This window comes from Porites lutea, chromosome 5, assembly GCF_958299795.1.
Source record: "Porites lutea chromosome 5, jaPorLute2.1, whole genome shotgun sequence".
Lineage (NCBI taxonomy): Eukaryota > Metazoa > Cnidaria > Anthozoa > Scleractinia > Poritidae > Porites > Porites lutea.
Window position 1 is genome coordinate 11,945,163 of NC_133205.1, and position 22,032 is coordinate 11,967,194.

Genomic DNA, 22,032 nt, shown 5'->3' on the forward strand with positions numbered 1-22,032 from the left:
ATGAGGACGGCCACGATGACGATAATGAAGGCGCAAGTAACGAAGAAACTGACAAAGACGAAGAAAATACGGATAGTGACACAGAAAGTAAGGAAGCTGATCCTCGGGATAAACTACGAGAAGAAGTTATCAATGACCTGATTTAAGTTTGGGAGGAACAGGTGGAAGAAAATCTACACCAGAGTTTGATAAAGGATGATGTTCGGACTCGGGCTTCTAACCTTCAGTTTCCTGATTACCGCAAAAAGCTACGAAACTTGTAATTATATTACCTAAGGTGGTATCAACCTCAAAAATGACCCGGTGCACAAAAAGGTTACGAAAACATTATGTAGCTTTATGGAAGCTGAAGAAATGGAATATACGGAGGCTGTAGAAGCTGCCGTCAGTAAGCGAAAATACCTTTTGAACAGTCTCTGACAAGGAAGATATTCCAAGACACATCGACTGAAGACGACAACTTAACATATGAGGCACGGAAGAGAAAATTTTGAACTTTTGATCAATTCAAACATTTTCAAATAAGATCTGCAATGACTGACTTCATATGTTACTAAAAGCCAGGAGCGAATTTCCACACTCAGTTGTAAAGGCACTGCACGCCATTGTATTGAAGTTGAGGAATTTCATGTTGAGAAATGATGACGTTGAATTATATTATTGGCCTTACGTTATATGCTGGTAACCTTAGGTGATTTTTCAGGGGGATCAATTATTTTTCGACAAAAAATTTGTTGGAATAATTATCACTCATCTGCACAATGATGCGGGCAATTTTGGGCAACCAATGATCAACATTGCCGTGAGTCAATAGCGTTGTCCGGGTGAGACATCTACCAATTAACTGGTTATACTCAGAGCCACTCGGAGTAGTTTGCGAGCCCCTTTGAAGCTAACTCATAGCAACTCTGAGTTATCAAAGAGCGGCTCAGAGCAACATCGAGTAAACACTGACTACTTCACAGCACTGTGAGTAACTCGTGATCAGTTGAGTGCGGAGTGAATGTCGTAGTTAGTCGAGTGTGGGTGGCTTATGTGGACTCTGGGGTTGATGTGACAATTGCTTATCTTTCGAATGCGGGTGAAAGATAACAATACATGCTCAACCCCACAAGCTAGCGACTTTGTAGAAAAACTTCTTTGGTACGTACTATCCAATCTTACTCCTAAAAGTTCGCTACTGTGCAGAAAAACGTTTTCGGCACGTTTTTTGACAAGATGTTTCAATGTGCATGAGGGGACAGAGAATTCACCCCCACATAATACGACTTGGGTTTGGAATGTTAATAAAATGGAGGTAAATATCTTTCTATGACAGTGCGCATGTGTACTCTCGTAAATTTTCCCATGAGTGGACAGAACTTCCACTCCCACGTGTGTGTGACTTGACACAATGAGTAACGGCCTAATGATCATCCTATGCGAATAAATGATACCTGACTTTGTCCCTACCATTTCCCAAAGATGTCCCTACCCTTTCCACGCAACCAGGCGATATTCTCACACCATCTGATAACCTGACGCCCCGTCCACGCACGATCCTACGCGACTTACTTGGATCCAGACTCTTGGTGACCTAACCCGTTTGAAACCACTGACCGAGTACTTCCAGTGTACTGCAGGCGCAAAACTTTGGACGATCGCATACCCTACTAGTAAAAACGGTCATATTTAAGATTAAAATTGGTTTTATTGTTAACCAGATAGAATAGCCTTGATATTGTAATGACTTTCGATATTCTACTCCGCAATGATAACAAATTAAACCTGGTAAAAGCAGTACCCAATTGCGATGGTTCTGACCGAGAGGTTTTAATTTAAAACCAATCTTCTAAGTTATACCAATAGAGTAGTTAGGTGCTGATCCACTAGTTAGCAAATTTCTTGATGTAATCAAGTTCTCATTCAAGTTATGTCTACTACCGTTCAGTATAAAAATTTCTGTCAACACGAATCTTACTCATTACCTTTGAGTTGTTACAAAATTAGAGCACTGGTCCTGAAGCAGTTGATTGTTAAATCCTCCCAGGACTAACCGTCACTGGGCTGCTGCATTCAATTAGGTACAATACTTGCATATCATTAGTTTCAATAAAATTATAATATTCAACAAAAAGACAAAAACAACAAAACCGTGCGGTTCAAGAGAAGCCCGAATAATTATAATTAAATGTGAAATACTTAGAAAACCGGAAACTGAGCCTGTATGCTGGTCATTCACAAAAAGAAGGGCTTGTCTCAGGTGATGGCTTACTTCTCTGACATTAACAGTGAAAGCCTCGGAATGACTCTCATCTTAACTACGCAACAGTAAATGCGCAATTTGTGCCTATTTTCACAGCGCTCTTGTTTCGTTTTTTAATAATGAACATCTTCATTTTTCTATGTTGTCATTTTTTGGGAATAAATTACGGCAAGAAAAAAAATTAAGAGGAAAAACAAAGAAGCCTGACCGCAAGTTGCCTCACTGTTTGCTCAGAATAATTGACGAAGAATTCTTCTGATAATGCCCTATCGTTAGGGCTAAAACATTTTCTTATACAATTTCCATAACCATCTCATATGGGTACAAGCAGGAGTGAAAAAGGTCATCACTGTAAAAGCCGTTCAATGGCAGCATTTAAGTCACCACCAGTTGCAACCAGGGCTGAAAAGAGAAATACAAAAAAATTGATAGACTGTTAAGCTATATACATTTCTCGAATTACATTCCAGAGACAAAGCGTGACAAATGCTGAATTTCTAGGCCTTACCTTGTATATTGCGTGTGCGATCTACAAACCCCATCTGAGCCAGTTGTTCTAGTTGAGTTCGGTATCTCACTTCAGGGTTCTGTGGCTGAATGCAAACAACCAAAAGACATTATGCTAAGAAACCCAGCACTGACAGCCAGGATACCTGGAGTTCTGACATGTAAATAATAAGCTTCTGTAATACAATGTTTTAAGGTTCTGAAAGTAATTGGCGTCTATACAACTTTCATGATGGCAACCTATTAATCCTTTTAGAATCTGATTAAGAGATCAGTTAGAGGAAATATTCCCACATGGGTTGGTAAAAGTATGTTACAAAGAGAGAACAATACCTACCACCTATTCCCTAGGTGTTGAACCTTTGAACTTCAAATAACATCAAGAAGGTCAAGACCCGAAGGCTTATAATAAGTGAAACCAAACCTGAGTCATAGCTTGCATCATTTGAGACATCAGTTGTGCCATTTGGTTTTCCTGAGAATTCCCTTGTACATTCCCCGGGGAACCTGAAGGAGTACCATTCTGCGACGTCCTTTGTGTGCCAGCTGGTGTGCCTGTAGAGAGAAATAGACAGAAAACACTATTGCATGTAGTTATTACCGAGAAACAGCGCCACAAAAGGAAGGTAACGTGGCAAATTACACTATATCATATTTCATGACAAATTACGGTGGTTAGGTGATATAATTAAGGGTCAACGTCCCCACCCGCCCCCTTCCCCCTAACAGAAGTACAAAGTAATGTCTCAAGCTACACGGATTATACCACCAACTCGAATATATTGACACGGCAGTCAGTGGGTTCAGGACCTACTCATTAAATGTGTAAACCAGCCTGTACCTGATGACGGTGTGGATGTGGTGTTGCCTGTAGAAGATGCTGGGCCAGTTGTCGTTGTGGAAGTTGAAGGAATTCCCATGAAACTAAAATAAAGTCCATACGAAATGAAAGAATATCTAAGAGGCTTCTATGATCGAGAAACTTTCAAATGTAAGATAATCTTGGTAATGCAAGTCATGAAAGGACTGTAAAATATTTACAGTTTATTAAATTCAATTGTTCAAACATTTCTCGTTTCTCGCCGCTTGAGCGCAATACTTCTGCGCTCAAAATTTGTAACAAAAAGAACGTTAGCCTTAAATATGGTTCACTTTCCCATCTTGGATGTTTATCGAGACCCAAAGCAGAGAGACAGAGGAACACAATAATATGAATCCGTCACGGTTTACAGTTATTATTTCTCCGGCAGTTCTGATTAAAATAAGGTTCTTTGACCTTTTTCCTTGTCACACTGCAATGAAGGTTTCACCAGTTACTGGTTTTACATTAAAACTTAACAAATATGACATCAAATACAAATTGATGTTATCATCACGTACCAACGGTAAAAAACCTTCGAAATCGGTCGAATTTTGTGCGATCTAGACGTGCACTGCTAACTGAAAATCCTACATCTGGAACCAAATAGACTGTTTTCAGTTCCCTACTATCTTGTAAGACCGTCGGATCAAGCACTCTCTTTCAAAAAACCAGGGGTGGGCGTTAGGCTGTAAAGCATCAAGGGAGTGCAAGAAAACCTAACCTAACCCAGCAAATGACAAACTAACTTCATTGGGCCTGATCCAGGGGGTAGAAGTCCTGGTGCTTCGTTTTGCAGCTGCATCATTCCTTGCTGAATCTGCATCAAGGCTTGCATAACACGAGGATTAGCCATTGATTGCTGGAATTCAGGGTTCTGCATCTGATCACCGATAAAAATACATTTAGTAATATCATTACATGTTCAATTAAATACTCTTTTCATTAAAAATAACAACAAGACAAAACAAAACAAAAAGATTCCAAAAGCAAATAACAATTTCCAGGGCCAAATATCTGTTTTGAGATTGCGGAATACCTTCAGGGGTGTCCCTCGTTCAAGTGACGTAGCACGCTCTGATTCAACCTGGCCTGTTGCGGGAGTTAAGATAGTGGGGACAGTGCAAAGAGAAAAGCGCCGAAAAAACAGCAAAGATGTCACTGACTTTCCTCAACATCTGCTTTTCTATTTTCTAGTATAGATGTTCGAAAACAGAACCTTTGGAGGCCAACTATTTTATTTTTTCGTTACCTGTGACATAAATTCTGGAAGCCTTGAGGCAACCTAAATAAGGTAAAATATCAAGTGTTGTTTAATTCCAATTTAATTCCAACATTTTAATAAAGAACGCAGTAGTATATAAATTGAGAGTCCTGTTACAGCCCCAAAAAGCCTTCCACGCAGTCAAATTTAGAGGAATCGAAGGTATAAGTTACTCAAACAGGCCATTTCATCCAAAAGCCCCAAATTGTGGCAAGAGTATAAGAGAGCTAGAAATGAGGTCACCTCAGACCTGAGAAAATCCAAGGCCACATACTTCTCTTGAATATTTACAGAGTTCAAGAAAACTTGCGCATATTGGAATTTGCTTAACAAAGCAATAAAACGGTTAACGCATCAGGGCATTGGTCCCCTCCAAAGAGACAACGGTACGGGGGGTGACAACTCTAACAAAGGCTGTTTGGGCAGTCCTATGAATAACTTTATGTCCTCCCGGAAATTTCGTCGACCCTCCCGAATTTTTCGGTGGCATTCCCCATAAATGTTTAACTTCCCAAAATTGTTTTAACAATTAAAATTAAAATTTCAATTAGCAGCTTCTTGTTAATTATCTAACCTTAGTTATTTTTTCGTTAGAGGGTATCATGTTAACACAGAAAGACTGTCAAACTTTTTAAGTATATATAAATCGAGTTTTTTTTTTTTTTAATCACCGACGAATCAGGCGAGCGCTGAAGGGGCCAACCACTAGGGGGGTCAGGGGGCATGCTCCTCCAGAAAATTTTGAAATCTTGGTGCTCTGAAACGCCGTTTCTAGTGTTCTGAGAGGACAAATTCTGTCCAAAATGTTCTCTAAATCAATTGTCCTTTTTATGCTTATTTTTATTGGCGTGACTTCGCGTAGAAGTAGTCGATTTTATTTTATACAAGTTGTGCGGTTTTTGAAATTGCTCTGGAAATCACTTTCAGCTAAGTATAGTCTGTGTGGTGTCATTGTATGAGTATCATAAGAATTCATTTGAAAATTTCAGAACTGTCGAAATCTGGAATTTTCCTATTCCGAACGCATATTGATCAGGATTCGGGAATTTTTGAGTAAAATCGGAAGGACCCCGACGAGATCAGGATGATTAAAGAGTCTTCACAGACATACTATTTTTTATGGCCTCATGTGCGTTTAACAAGGTTAAATGAGTTTCGTTTTTTTCTTACGTACTTCTAACGTACTTTTTCCAAGTTTTCCAGTATGCAATCAGTGGAATGTGCTCTTAAAACTCGTTAACATGCAGCGTAAAAATACCCCTGAACTAATGAATGATGGGATCTGGTGTGAACTGATAGTATGTGCCTTGCACCGACCCTTGCACCGGTACGGTTCGTGTGTCAATCCGCTGGGGATTGCACGTGGTCAATCGCACTATATTAGTTGGAAACGTTGCTGATTAAGCCGTTTTTAATTGTCAAAATACAAGGAATACAGCGTATCGGCACAGGGTGCATATCACTGTATACATATTGTTTGATAACATGTAATATCAAATCTTTGTTCAATGTCCCGAAAATATCTCATATTTCCCGAAAAATTTCCCAGGTTTCCCGATTCCCGGCAAAATCTCCAGATTCCCGGAATAAATTTGTTTTTCTCCCGAAACAGCCCTTGTTAGAGCTGTCACCCCCCGTAACGGTACTCTCGCCTTGACCGACCTGGAGAAATCTAATCTGATGAATTCATATTTTTTCCACGATCGGCGAAAAGCTGGCAGCTGCACTTCCGTCCATCGATAATGTTCCACAATCAGCCCAAATAGTAAATACAACAAATATGGGTATCAAAACTCCACTCTTCGGAGCTTGTGATCTCGCAACGCTCAATACATACAAAAGTCAATGCCCTGAAAACCAATAAGTCCACAGGCCCTGACAACATTACTCCCAAACTCTTAAAACTTGCAGGTAGCGCCATAATTCAACCTCTGATGTGACTCTTTCAGTTCAGCTGTGAAAATAAGAGTGTTTTCTGCTTCGAAGACGGCAAGGCTTGCGCCCATATTTAAAAAAGACGACGAAACAGAATGCAGAAATTATCCACCGGTCTCCTTTCTTAGTATCCCTAGCAATATCTTGGAAACAGAGATCAACGATATTCTAGTAAGGCATATTTACAAGGATAACAACCTGAGCTCAAACAGACAGTGGGCGTACCGTAGTGGCTACTCAACTGAATACTTACTAACGCACTTAACGGAGACGTGGAGAAGAACTCAGGACTCTGGAAAGGTTGTGGCAGCGGCATTTATCGCCTTTAAAAAGGCTTTCGATAGTGTATCCCACGCTACTCTATTGAAGAAGCTGAGAAGAGACTGGCATCACAAAATCGCTACTGGACTGGTTAAAGGTCAAATGAACCAAAAAATTGAAATATTTTCTTTTGTCGCTTTACCTTCACCAAACACTAAAAAGAACCATCCTAAGTGAGATTTGGGTGAAGATTTTTCTTCCCAAGCCTTTAAAGGAAGATAAAAGATCAAAATCCGAGCATTTCCGAAGACTTCACGAAAACGTATCTGAAATGGCCGCGTGATAGACTGGAGACTATGACGTCAATGTTGGTCTTTCCGGGCAGAAAAACGTACTGCGCATCCCTTATCGCCTGTCTGCGTTTGTTTGTCTCGTTCTGTGAGAGTTCTGACTGAGACTGAATGAAATACACGAGGTGCGAACGTTTGCTCCTTGTAAAGGCTTTTTGTTTTTGTTGTTGCTGTTGTTTTTTCGTCACTTGAATATTACTTTGGATTCAGAACAACCAATGTTAGAGTAAAAACACATCATTCCGTCAGTCTGAGGAGGAATAAAACGTTTTGAACATTTCCAAAGAGGTTTGTATGTTTCTGATAATTGTGCATTCGATTTGTGAATTGATTTTGTGTCTAGTGCTTCGCCTTCTTTCGCCAGGTTGAATTAAAACCCGCTTGTATACTGGTATTAGTTGTTACGGTTAGTTTTTTACATGCCCAGATTCATTTACCTTTGCAGAACCAGCTTTATCCTTGTCTTATGTCAAAGAACCGTAATACTAACGCTTGCGAGTGAACAAACTTGAGCGCTAAAACTTCCTCGGAACTATAGAAGGCTAGCAAGCTTATTCGAGAAGAACAGACTACTTCGATCACTTTTCCGTTGCTCAAGTAATAATAGTCAGAGTATTTTTTTATCTTTTTCATTTTTAATTACGTAGTTTTGTTTTCTTTCTGTATGCAAATTTTCCTTTTCATTCGCTATGAAGTAGCTGAGAACGTCAACTGCCGGCAGTGGCTTCAAAACAATTGACTCTTTGCCCCCAAACAATTGCTGGAGCTGGATTTGACTGAAGCGAGCAAAACAAACCCTTATGTGCAGTTTTCTGTACTTTCTAATGATTCAATTTACTGAGTTTAATTTGCTTGAACGTACCCTGCGAGCAGAGGCTACATTACGGGGGCGGATCTAGAGGGAGGGTGCAGGGGGTGCGCACCCCCCCCCCCTAAGATGACCTGCGGTTTTCTAATACAACTGGTATTCTGCAAAAAAAAAAAACTATGTGGTTTATTAGTTTTGAAGTAGAGCAAGAGACGAGTGCACCCCCTCCTAAAAAAAATCCTGGATCCGCCCCTGCATTAAGACCCTCGCATGGACCAGTTTTTAAAAATAGCTAATTGGTGAATCATGGCTTGGGTGCGAAGCTTGCAACTGATCTTTTGAAATAAGATCTTTCGGTAGGTTATTTCGCACAGAAAATTCACTTCTTCATTGTCAGCAGGTATAAGAGCCTTAAGCCTTATGTTTCTTGAGTGGAAATTTGTTGTTTTGCAACCTTATAGAAGCTGAATTTTATGCATGATGGAATTGTTCTTTGCTTGTCGCCTCTCTTTGCGAGCTTAAAGCGGCGTCTACGGTCCTTAAAGTGACCTCAGTCGGTAATTAAATCATATACATAACTGGAGAGAAGTCAACTTTGTTTGAAGGAAATCTTACTTGGTTTTTGAGAAGTGTTATGCATGTTCAACGTGACAACACAAAGCAAACTTTATCTCCGCGAAACGATCAAGTTTAAAAAAACTGTAGTCGCTTTGAAACCGATTTTGGGGAAGATTTTGCTAGATAAAGATTAACTCTTTTTGTGCCCACATATCAACGCCAAAACTTCTACATTGAGGATTTTGTTTATATTTTAGTGTTCTGCGAAGCAAAAGTGTCCGATCGAGCGTGGGTTTTAAAATATCAGCTCAAGTGCGACAAAGTTCAATGACTTCAAACACATTGTGGGCAAGCGTGAATTTCTTTGGGCAAATCACTATGCAAAGATATTTTGTTTTTGTGTCCACAGTGGAGCGCCGGACCTTATATATCCAGAAACTTCCTTATATGAACACATTTTGTGAATACATCTTGAAAAAAATCGGACCTAGGCACGCACATTTCCAGTACAGCGCAAGGAAATTAATGCCGTCGTTAAAGTCCGTTTAACTATGATGTATTCTTCAAGAAAATTAAATAATAAGGTAATAACCACAGCTTGCAACTTTTGAAGACAAATTGCTTGTTCTTTCTAGGTTTATGGCCGCACAAACCACCACAATTTGTGCGCCAAGTCGACTGGAAAAACACTGTTTTGAATTTCCCGCTTTTTTTCACCTGACCAACATTGACGTCACAAGCTGTTTTTACCGACAATTTTTCCGACCGCTCTACGAAGATAAGGGCCAAAAAATAACAACTTTTAATTGCGAATATCTCGGAGATGCTTGCTTCAATTGAGCTGAAACTTCATAGTATGTTTATTCGGTTCATATTAAACATATTTCACTAGAATTGACTAAAATAAAAAATGTCGAGTTTTTGATTCATTTGACCTTTAAGTAACTATCTAAATGAAAGGCAACAGTTCATAGTATTAAATGGGGTTAGGTCAGATCTGCTGCTGGTGACTATAAGCATACCTCAGGGTTCCGTATTGGGTCCAACTTTGTTTAACATATTTACAAACGACTTGCATCGATGGTCCAATCAGGGTCGCTGTGTATGTTCGCCGATGACAAAACAGACCTGGCAATCGCACAGTTGAATAAGGCTTTACATGAAGTTTATACTTGGTGGCAAAACAACCAGCTGACACCCCATCTCGGTAAGAGTGAAGTAATGCTGCTCAGCACGAGAAATCTAATCGGCCCTATTGCTCCGGCGCTCTTGGGAGGCTCTAATCTTAGATGGGTTTCGAAAACACGCTTACTATGCTTGACGTTCGATGAATGGCTTACGCAGATACCGCATGTCCGGGAAATCAAGAAGAACTTTGCAATCAAATTAGACTTACTGAAACGATGCACGTTCTTACCAACAAAGGTTTTACGCGATCTTTATTTTAAAGCAATTTTACCGTCTGTACAGTACGGCCTAATATTGTGGGGTGCATGCAGTAATTCAGATTTGTTCTGTTCTATCGAACGATAACACTGTAGAGCAGCTAGAAATATTTTTAACTTCCCTAAGGACATGGTGTCATGTGACGTGCTGGAACGTGACCACTGGCCTACTTTGTATTTACCCTACACGATGGATATTTTTAAGCTTTTCTATAAAGCGCACAATGAGACCCTGCCAGAATTACTATTCAAGAATATTTACTCTAAACGCTCCAACGGGTACTCCTTAAGGCGAGACGATTCGCAGTTTAAAAAATACTCGATACATGAAAGATTCCCTTGCCTATAGAGGTGCAGTCTTTTGGAACACTATTAGTTTAAATGAGCCTGAATTCTCACATAGAAACCAGAATGAGCTGTGCAATTGATTGAAGACAAAAACGTACTTCAGGGACTTTAAATTCAACGTTGTTTCCGCTTCAGTTGTCCGGCGGTGAAATGATGACTTTATTTTTATTATGTACATACTGAGAAATACTCACCAAAAAGCTATATCGTAAATTTTCGTACGCAAATTAGTTCTAGCCAATCAGAGGAGCGAACGATGGATTTCACACGTGAAAAAAATGATACGTCCAATCAGAATCGCGAACGATGTTTTTTCACGTGTGAGAAAAATGATACGTCCAATCAGAAGCCACAGGGGTGTGCGAGTTTCGCGCCAACATTCCCGCCTTTTATTGCAGCTTGCAGCGCCGCTTCGCACACATTCAACGAGAAAAGTTTTACTCAAAGAATTTTTCTCACTAAAAAAGTGAAAAACATTTCGGAAATGGAGTGGAATAGTTTCGTTTGTTTCACTGTCGATAAAGAAAACGGCAGAGAGCGGGCGAAACAACAGCGGAAAGGGAAAAACAGAACGAGACGTAACCTTTTGTTGCGCTTTTTGTCGGAGCTACTTTGCCTTTCATTTAAGCTTAAGCTTATATTGAAACCGGCCATTTTACTTAAATTCACTCATTTTCAATTGTGCATTGAGAACAAACAGTTAAGATTACTTATAGTTCTTGGATTACCTCATATCCTTACCGTCATTTATTTTTTTTAACAAACGTTTTTACTAAAAAGCCGATACTTCGTTTTCGTTGTCATTTTGCGGTAAGTGTGTAGCGGCAAATTTTAGCATTTTTTGAAAGATTTAAAATAAAAAGGCCGCCAAAATAATGAATGTCTCAGAATGTATATAATAAACATAATACCACATGGAAAGTGCTTTGTACGGTATTTACGCACTCGTTGTTTTTGTATCAGAAAACTTACTCGTTCGATGCGCTCACTCGTTCGATTTCTGATACGTCAACAACTCGTGCGTAAATACCGTACGCCAGCACTTTCCATGAAGTATTCTCTATATATTTGATCGTTTTACTTTAAATAGTGTACATATATGATGCTAGCTGTTCTTATTTCTATTATTCATTTTCCTTATAGTTGATAGAATTTTTATTTTTTCCACACGACCCCACAAGATTGTAACCTTTTATTATAATCGTGTCAAAATAAAGGTCTTCCTCTTCTTCTTCTTCTTAGGGGCTCGCAAGCTCACCCCTTTGGGGCTTCCCCTAAATTTGACTGCGAGGAAGGCTTTTTTCAAGGAATGGGGGTGTAAACAGGACTCTAACTCTGTATACTATATTACATAGCTTCACACAGTGATCGATGATCGAACAAACCAAAACTTCTTATTTTCTTTTCATAACCTCCAACCTCATGAACTCATGTACCGCGTTGTAAACAGAAAAAACTGCTTCAACCAATATTATGTCAAAATTCAAACCTTGTGAGTTTTAACAAATGATTTATTTTGTTTATCAAATAATAGTCTTCAGGTTTTTAAATTTTTTTCATTAGGAATGTTGAGGCTTGTTTTTTATTGTGTTTGGCTCGCACCGTCCCTTTGATTTTAAAACATTGTCCCAGTTCGGCGCTGTAAATTGGAAATTCCCGGTGAGTGATGGCGCCATCATTAAAAGCCTTAGAAACAAGGCTGTGAATCGTGGCACGTTTGGGAAGGGCCAGGGAGTGAATATTTTTGTGTTTGGTGTCCTTCAAACAACAACAACAACGTATTTATTTAAAGAAATATAAAGTTTACAATACTTTATGTCCTGCAAATAGCTATAATGCCAATCTAGGCAGGACAAGACTTTAAATAAAGACGTTATTAAATTACATAAGAAAAAAGAAAAGAAAAGAAATACAAAAAATATACAGAAAAAACACATTACATATAAATTCCAACTGTGTTTTTTGCCAAGACCAGTAAGCACCTGAGGAACCAGCACCTGAGATAGCGGCCAACCTGCCGAGGGGAGCGCCTATAGCTATTTCAGGGTCCAGTGACAGAAAGAATGGCAGAGAAAACCTAGACCAATGGTGGTATAGTGCAAGGCCATTAGTGCCTTCTCATGCTTTTTAGCAAATGCCTTGTAGTGTAGAGATCCGTCGAAAATTTGTTTCTCAATTTCGGTTATTCGAGTCAGGGGAAAAGTGTCAACAGGCACTTCCGGATACAGCTTTTCTAGTGGGGCACTTGCAACAAGGTTCGAAGAGGACATTTTATATGTAAGAATTTCAATTTATTTCCAACTCAAATTCCACTGGGGAGCCATTCTCATCTTTCACAAAAAGAGTTTAACTATGCAAATGTGTATCCCCAAAGGCAATGGGGATTAAACATTTTGTATGGGTTACCTTGGATTGAGAACTTAGCCAAAAGATTTGACGGTTTTCCGTTCAAAAGGTTTCTGTTTTTGCCATTAAATCACGGTGAATGGAATACCTAGTTGGCGCAATCAAGCGTTCTATGTATGTTCTTTTCCCTAATTTTGGGTTAATTAACCCAAAAAGGGCTTCCAAATTTGAGCCAAATATTACATTTTCCTCTTCAACTTGTTAACACAGAACTTGAAAATCGACCTTCGTCACACTTAACTAAACACAGCACTCCAGCTCGTGGGAAAAACTTAATTCGTCAAAACAACTCGCTTGGCATTTGTATACCGTTTCACATAAGGTTCTAGAAATACTAAACAGGCGAATAGTAGTAGTTTTTCGACATATTTCATGATTTCAGTGACTGACGCAAATCTGCTGACTCATGCTGAAATGTAAACATACCCTAATTAACTGTTCAGAGAAACGCAAAGAGTGTTGGAGAAAGTCACGCAACGCATGATAGCAATTTTACTACGTAACACTCAACAAGGACAAAGTGTAACATTTTGTAACTTTCAATTCATCATAAAACAGTTCGAAAGGAGCGCTCACTCGTGAAATGTTTTTCAACACTTGAAGAGAAATTTCAAGATATCTCGAAGTAATTCCGGTCTCATTTTGTGAAATAGCCGAAACAAGCCGAAAAGTCACGAACTTGCGCGCTCAATCTTGTCCCGAAACTGGTGCATAATTTCATAGCTATTTTTCATTTCCCAAACTACCTTGGGTCGCAGTGGCGCAGTCGGCTAATTCCTCAACTTAGAGTCTCCTCTGATCTGACGGGTAACACTGGTGAGTCGGTTCAAACCCCGGGAAAGCCAGTATAATTCTTTGTTCCTCGAATAAGTTAAAGAATAAACTACGGGTACCTTCCAGCAAGTGCCAACGAGGCGAATTCGTACGTTTCTCTTTTGTGCACTGTGCCTATCCAGATCTTCGCGATTTGTTACATAATTTTAGAGGTTTACAATGGATATCGCTATAGAAAAGGATGGCAATCAATTTTAGAAAAAACCTTGGTACATTCTAGGCTTTCACTTCTATTAAAAAATAACAACATCGCTTGAAACTTTGATGTCTCTGTTGGTAAATTGGTGCAAGTTAGCACTTATATTCTATGGAAATTCAAAACTATAAACGTCAGAAAGTAAATATAGTTCAAGTGAGGCCTTTGACTGCTAAAATTAAAAATTAAAATTAAATTCCGAGCTTTCGCCGGTCAACTGCATCATCGGGGATACGAAAAATATTCCGCATGGGGATATACATAAGAAAAAATTAATGTAAGCAAAATGTGTGAAAAGCGCAATAATGGGGCGGAAAGTATCCAGAGGTATAAAAATATAAATTTGAATAAAATACAAAGATCTAATGAGTGAGTGGCACAGGAAAAAGAGTCTCTCGAAAGGAAAAATGATTCATAATGATGGTCATTAAAACAAAAAGTCAGCAAATCATGGTAGTTTAGGGCTGCAAAAAGACACGCTGGTTGACAAAAACCTCTCCAAAGGCAGACAAAACTTCTAAAAAACAAAAGGTCCTCAAATGCGTTGCATTCCTCACGGGAGGTGAGGACCGGCTCAATGTAAATCGAACTGCGACGAACACGCTGGTTCTGATAAACGTTTTGAGAATACAACCCTATTCCTTGACTAACTATTGCATAGAAGTCAATTTACAAAGGAAAGAATAATACTGAAAACCATGATTCTGAGTCGAGAAGCGAACACGTACCTCAGTGTAAATCGAACTGCGAAGAACAAGCTGGTTTTGACAAAAATTGGAGCGTAAAAGCCTATTCCTTGATAGCTGCTGCTTTAAACGCAATTTATAAAGGAAACCAGAGCACTAATAGCCCTTTCAAAAACAAGAAATCGTATTAAAGCTTGCTTACCTTCTAGGGCCTCTTGAAAAGAAAACGAACAGCTGCACAGGGGATCACCTAATTTCGAACCAGGAGTTGTAAATACAAGATCATGACGTTACTACCCAAATATGGGGTCTTACCTACGCCCAAATATAGCCAAAAAGGCAATTTTTAGAGGGTTACGCAGAATTTGAGTTTTTGCCGACATTGCAAGGGATTATGAATCTGCCGCCGAGGCACCTCGCTTCTTAGCTCGGTTGCCTCGTTGGCAACCAAAGAATTCGAAGTGATCTCGAGATATCTCGAACAAATTCGGCTCTCACTTCGTCAAAGATCTGAATAAAACTGAAAACCTACAGATTTTGCGTGCCCAATCTTGTCCCAAAAAAAGCATTTTTGGCACATTCCTGAGCATCACAAATGCTTTACTTCGCGCTCCGCAGAAGTAACAAGATTTCGCAATTAACTCGAAATTGTCATCTGTGGCTGGAAATATGGCACTGCACTGCACTGCAGCTACGTGCATGCAATTGCCAATGCCGCTCTTATTACAGCAAAGCACATTTATTTTCATAAAGACCCTGACAAAGAACCTGTTGAACAACACGAATAAGAACCTTACAACTTCTCCAAGATCTTTTATTTTTCATATAAGCATGGAAGCAAAAACCACCACTGAAGAAAAGCACGCCCCTGCTCAACCTGCTGTCACCACTGAAGTAAATGAAGCAAAGCCAGCAAAAGATCCTGGCCAAGTTGCAACTGGAAAAAAATTAGCAGAACACAATACACGTGCTCGGAAAGCAAAAAATCGAGCTAACGCTTGAAATCAGCAGCAGCACCAGCTGATTCTCCAACTGCCACAGTACAAAACAACAGCAACAACATTTACCTCATTCTTGGCGCTGGTGGTTTAATTGTCTCTGCTTTGGGCATCTGTTACCGGCATGAAGCCATCATGTCATCTTTGCGAGAAAAAAAATGAATCACTGAAACCCGAGGCAGACTTTTCAGGCCCTCTCGCCAGGATTCCCAAAACAGTCCACATAAGAGAGATGGATTGAAATTTTTTGACTTAATAGATAAGGATGTCCGACAAGAAGCTTGTTAAAACTGTTGTCGATGCAACAACCCTTACCTGCCTGGCTGCAGGCATGGAGAAAAAAGCTGTTAAAGAAAACTTCACCTCTAACCCCAGCAACAATACAATGAACTACGTAAAGTTCACCGTCTTGATGGTGGTAAACATGGCTCTGAAGCAGTACCTCAAGGATCAAAAAATACTCCCACAAAACGCTTAATTTTGAAAGGTTTGTGTATATATAGTATTGCAAGTGTTGCTATTATGGCTGGTGGTGCTATTCTTAATGCTGTTGCTTTCATTGGCAGCAATTATCTTGCTCGCTTTCTCTCCAGGGATTCCTCAAAGGCTCCCATTGACGGAAAAAAAAGACATGACGAATCTTTTGGGGGTTACAAAGCCACTTACACCAAATATGAAAAAGAACGAACTAAGCTGCTTGACTGGATCGAAACCCGCCACGAAATCAAAGAGCAGGCCAAGCAGAATTTCACAAACACCGGCTACGCTTTTAAACTGAACAACCAGGCCCACCAACATGCGCCAATTATAATGCCCAAGGAACAAAAGTTCTTTGACTTCTACCAATTCCCTCTGCAAAAACAGGGGCGTTTTAATTTTTTTTGACACAAGTGCTCTTCCGCTTGGATACGCCGCTTTTTATTTTCTATAACATCTCTTGTAGCCAAAACTCATCATCCATACATTTGAGCCTTTGCACAATTTTTTTATCAAAGAAAATGAGCAACTCATTCATAACTTCTTTCATTTCTTCTCTTGTCTCTGCAACTATTTCCAAAAACAAAATTTTTTCTTGCATTTCAGGAGACGACGTGTCCCAGGGGCTTTCCATTTTCATGATTTTTTCAAATCTTAATCTTCATTATATTTTCAAGCTTTTGAAAGTCTACTACAGCCCTCAAGGATACTGGAAAGGCCTTGCCGCAATCAAAAAGCTCGCCGCTGCAGCAAGTCTCTGATGATGCTGCCATAAAGTGGGTAATAAAGCAAACCCTGGCAAATTTATCTTCCCGCGCCAAAGCGCATTCCTGGCCCCAAATTCGATGTACCCATGACAAATGTAGTTCACCAAGCAGACCTTTTTTTATCACATGACATTCAAGGGTATGGTCAGGGCTGGAAGACTTACAAATGTGCTTTGACAGTGGTCGATGTCGCCAGCCATTTCAAAGAAGCTGAACCATTGACCTTGAAAGACTCTACTGAAGTTGCAAGCAGTTTTCAAAAAAATTATTTATGCGTCCCTTTGAAATGGCCACAGTGGCTTCAGGTTGACCCTGGCCGAGAATTCATGGGCACTGTCACTAAAGAAATGAAAAAACAAAACCAAACATTCCACATGGGTGCCCTGAGCTCCCCTGTGATTAGGCGATCATTGAAAGGTTTAACCGCACCCTTGAAGGGCGCCTGTTTGGCCACCAATATGCCATTGAAATGTGGCTTCCTGAAGGCCAACGGTCCACAGTTTGGGTAAAAAGGCTTGTGGAAGTAGTCTCTGTTCTGAATGATGAAGTCACGCGTCTCATTGCCAAAAGACCCACCAAAGGCATCAAAGAAGAAACCATTGCTGCAAAACCCTCCACTCCTTATCACAGACCTGTTGGGGCAAATGAAAAGAAACTCCCCACCCTTGTCAATGTAAGATATCTCTATAAACCAGGTGAGCTGAAAGGCAGAGGGGTGGAGGTGATAGAGCCACAGACCCTGCCTTGTCTTTAAAGGTCTACAACATTAAAGGATCGATCAGCACTCCCAAAGAGCCTGTTCTCTACTATTTACAAAATGGGCCCAAGCGAGGCTTTGTGCCTCCTTACTCAGAATAACCTTCAGCAACTCACTAATGTAAGTATCAAGCTCTTCTGTCAATCGGTGTCCACACGCAAGTGTGTCTATTCGGTTTTCTGCGATATATCGCTTTGAATCAAAGAGAGATTTTGTAAATCAGAGAGATTTTGTTTACCCGCACACCATAAATCTCATGCCCTTCGATGTGAAGCATGTTCAGTTTGTGTTTTTTTGCAGAAAAGCATCTCTTTATAATGCACATGCCTTATCTCTTTTTTCACAACGTACTTTTTCGTGCCTTTCGACTTTTTGATGTTTTGCTTCTCTGCCTGGATTGAGTAAATTTTTGGTCCAAGGCAAACACACTCAGCAGTTGGCGTTCCGTTCATCTCGTCTTTCATCTTGCCCAAAACCTTTTTGTTTGTTGCGCTGTGAAGTGGATGATCTTGGGAAAACCGCTTGTGTCATAGAAATGTTTGCTGTCTTCCACATCCTCGTAAACATCGTCAGTTTGAATCTCCAGCAAAAGATTGTCCATATTGGTGTAGACGAGTTCCCACTTTTCGCCGTACCGCGTTTTGAGCGTGTTGTAATAAAATCATACATCAGGATTTTGCTATTTTTGAGGATTGACATCCCCACCTACACAGGCTTGTCCAGCTTCACCCTATCTCTGCGGATGCTGACACCTACAAGGTTGTTGTGAATCGCGTACACCCCGTAAACAAAGGGCTTGTAATCAATTTGCAATCTTTCCCCTTTCATGACTACGAATTATTTTTCTGTCTATTCGTTTCTGCATGTTCTCCATTGGTTTACCAAAAACCGCATTGTTCATGAGCTTATAGAAGTTTTTTTCAAAATAGTTTGTTGCGTGCTTTCTGAATTCTGCATTTTTGCACTTCGAGCTTATCTATATCTTATATTGGCGTTGGGAAACTAATTATTGCGTAGTTAATTTCATCGTCTACTGGGTAACTGGTCGTTCCCAGTGGATTATTTCGTTTTGGCGTGGGAAACAATGTTGCTCGAAGTGACCATTGTCTCTTCTGTTTTGCCCATTGATGATCACTTTTTTGTCTTGCAGCTTTTTGGGGAGGGGTATGTATGTTCTAGCAACAAGCAGTTCCAATCTAGCTACATTCACACAAGCCGTTTCGATCTCTTCAAAATGGATATCAGGCTCATTTCCTATCCAGGCTTCAATTTTGTTTTTTTTTACTTTCTTAATGACGTCCTTGAATTCTTCCTTGATTTTTTCTTTGCTCGCATTATGAAACACTCTTCCATCGTCGTCTTTGAAATAGTGTTTTGTTCGTGTTATTTCACCTTTTTCAGTCCTTTTTGTCATTTGCGCTGAAAGTGCAAATTCAACTTTATACATGCCCAACGCTTGCATTTCTTTTTTCACAGCATCCATGCACTTGTTTTCTTTATTTCGGCAGTTAGAATGTCTTTGTTTTCATTTTGGGAAGGCTCCATTTTCCACGCACATTCAGCCATTCTCCGAAATCATTTCGAGCCAAATGAAATTCATTAGCGAGCACCTGTTCTTCCACGGCCTGTTCAGGCATCTCAGACTCGTCAAACATTTGCAAAACATCACTAGAAAAGCGTTCGGCAGCCATCAAATATATATACTGTTACAAAAAGTGTACAAAAACACATAATCCGGTCAAAAAAATACACTCAGTAAGAAGACAGACTTCATTTGCAATGCCACAAAAAGAACCAGAATGATATGAACAGGAGAAAGTAGAATATCAGAGGGTTTGGTTTGTTTGATCATCAATCCCTGTGTGAAGGTATGAAATGTAGTAGGGAACCCCCGGAGGGGTGAACTTAGGGTACCCCTAAATTTGACTTTGAGGAAAGCTTTTTTCGAGGAATGGGGCTGTAACAGGACTCTCACTCTGTATAGTATTAATGCAGCTAAACATAACAAGAAACAGCCTCTACGAAAAGTTCACGTCAAGGTTACAATTCTAATACACATTTTTCTGCTAAGGTAAGGGGAGACCAAAAAAAGTGCATACAGTTGTATATAGCAGGTCCATTATACGGTTTACCCTGGCAACAATGTAATACCTCTTTTAGTACAAATTATGTGATACAAAAGGTAATTTTGATGGTAAAACAATGTCTACATTGTGGTTACATTTTATCCTCTGTTTAAATTTTATTTTCCTTTGTTTTTATGGTATGGTAATATATGTTGATTACTTTAAAATTTAAAACAAAGGAAAACAAAATTATACCAAGGATAAAATTGAACCACAACATATATACACTAAATGCCCAGGATAAGTCCAGGTAGGAATTCTGGTATGTTGGTAGACATCCCTGGAAAAATAATGATACTGGGTATTTGCCTTTCCAGCTATGATAGAGTCCAAAACACTTACATGTATTCAGGGTTGGCATAAAAAAGTAAATTATAAAGTGGAGAACGCCACTGGCACTGCATCCAGGCAATTACCCACCTGATCTGCAAGCTGACTATTCCCTTGAAACATTGGGTTAGTCCGTATTACCTAAAACATTTAAGGTAGAAGACAGATTTCAGAAATTAAGTAAGGTTTTGATGGTAAAAAACTTAAAGCATCTGAACACCATGGCCGACACAGTTGACAACACTCGTATGTGAAGAGAGATGCAATACTCATTTATAGAGATGCTCTCTTACACCAACTTTTATTCTTACATTGAAGCTGATAGTCCAGATTGCTTTCAATTTCTCTGTAAAATACTACTGCCATTGAAATTTATCACCAAGCCCATTTCTTGATCGCTCAAACGAACACGAAAATAAGCGATGAGGTCGTAAAAAAACAAACATGTGCTAATGATTACTATATTTTGCTTTGAGATATACAGATCGGTCGTAGGATTTGGCATCATTGTTGTTCATCCCCCTGGCTGAAGTGCGAATTCCGCTTAGAAGTGCCGCCCATGTTGATTTTGACACTTCTAACTTAGCTCTGATACAAGGTAGCTTATAATTCCAATACTTATTTCTTGACCTTAGCCTGTCAAGTTGCAAGAAATTTTGTAAAGAATATTACAAGAATAAGATTAAGGACCTGTCCTCATCGCCTACGTGTTACTTGGGAATCGCACCATTATCATAATCTACAGTTTAAACGTGTAAATTTTCTGACAAATACTTTTTCTTTCTCTTCATAAATTGTAAGTTATTTTTTAAATTGCTTGCGGAAACCCAACAATAAATACTACAGCCCCCTGAAAGTATTAGCCTTGAGATAATATTGGCTGTTTTTAAGCATAAGAAGTTCCTTAGTCAGATAACCAAATTTGCACAATAATGCCGTATCAGGTGCAGTAAACAGCCATCACAGCCAAAAGTGAAACATGCCTTTTGCAAAAGAGGACCCACAACTTGTGTGTTGAAATTTGTCATCATAAACTCTATTAAGCGAAGGTGCCATGAAAAAGACCACTCTTCTATAAAATATTGACTTTATGATTCATGAATAAAAGAAATGACTTACAGAAGCCATTAAGTCAGGATTCTGCAGCATCTGTTGCATCATTTCTTGCATGTATGGGCTCTGCATCATGTTTTGAAACATATCAGGATTAGCAGAAACCTGCTGCATCAGGTTCTGCATGGCTGGAGTCTGAAAAATGCTTGTCCGAGAATTTTCAGGAGCACTATCACTGCTGAAAAGAAGACTATGCACATTAAAATAAACCAAATAGCTGTAAGATACTTTTATATATCATCCCCATTGTAATGCTGGTGGACGGAACTTCAGTCAAGGGACATCATCATCACTTTCAACAAAAGAAGCGGAAAATTTTTACCTGCTTTGCGCACACTATGTGCAGGAACACTGATGCAGAATGTGCATTTGGTCAATAAAAGCGGGAAAAATTAGCAAAAATAGAAACAAACATCTGCCGAAGAGAAAGAAAAAAAAAAGTTCCTGAAAGCTACTAACTATGCCAAAAGAGAAGAAATAAGAGCTGTTTGTATTTCGACACATCGTTTAGTCAAAAATTCCACATTAAGCATAAGGTTAGGTCGTTACAAAAGGTCATATATTTACTACTAGTATATACTACTAGTATTTGTTCACGGATGAAAATGTGCCTGTTCACAGAGCCCACACTGTAAAAAAATTATAAAGATCAAAACAAAGTAACCTCTAAGGAATGGCCAGCACAATCACCAGATTTAAAATATAATAAAAAAATATTGCCTTTACATCAAGAGAGACCTCCAAAAGTCCACGGTGAATATT

General features: G+C 39.4%; 1 protein-coding gene across 5 annotated transcripts in view; it reads right to left on the bottom strand.

Moving 5' to 3' along the window:
* Positions 1–1,670: 1,670 nt before the first annotated feature.
* The window catches only part of LOC140937671 (ubiquilin-2-like), a 73,206-nt gene continuing 52,844 nt past the window's right edge, over positions 1,671–22,032 (bottom strand). For 2 of the 5 annotated variants that reach the window (XM_073387229.1, XM_073387233.1), the window contains 8 exons: positions 21,277–21,460; positions 20,248–20,298; positions 4,864–4,896; positions 4,361–4,494; positions 3,594–3,676; positions 3,177–3,307; positions 2,754–2,838; positions 1,671–2,647 (listed from right to left, as the gene is read on the bottom strand). In XM_073387229.1, coding sequence (XP_073243330.1) covers positions 2,592–2,647; positions 2,754–2,838; positions 3,177–3,307; positions 3,594–3,676; positions 4,361–4,494; positions 4,864–4,896; positions 20,248–20,298; positions 21,277–21,460 — 757 coding nt within the window. In that variant the 3' untranslated portion in view covers positions 1,671–2,591. The remainder of the gene's footprint in view (positions 2,648–2,753; positions 2,839–3,176; positions 3,308–3,593; positions 3,677–4,360; positions 4,495–4,863; positions 4,897–20,247; positions 20,299–21,276; positions 21,461–22,032) is intronic. The other 3 variants (XM_073387231.1, XM_073387230.1, XM_073387232.1) reach the window with 3 other exon arrangements.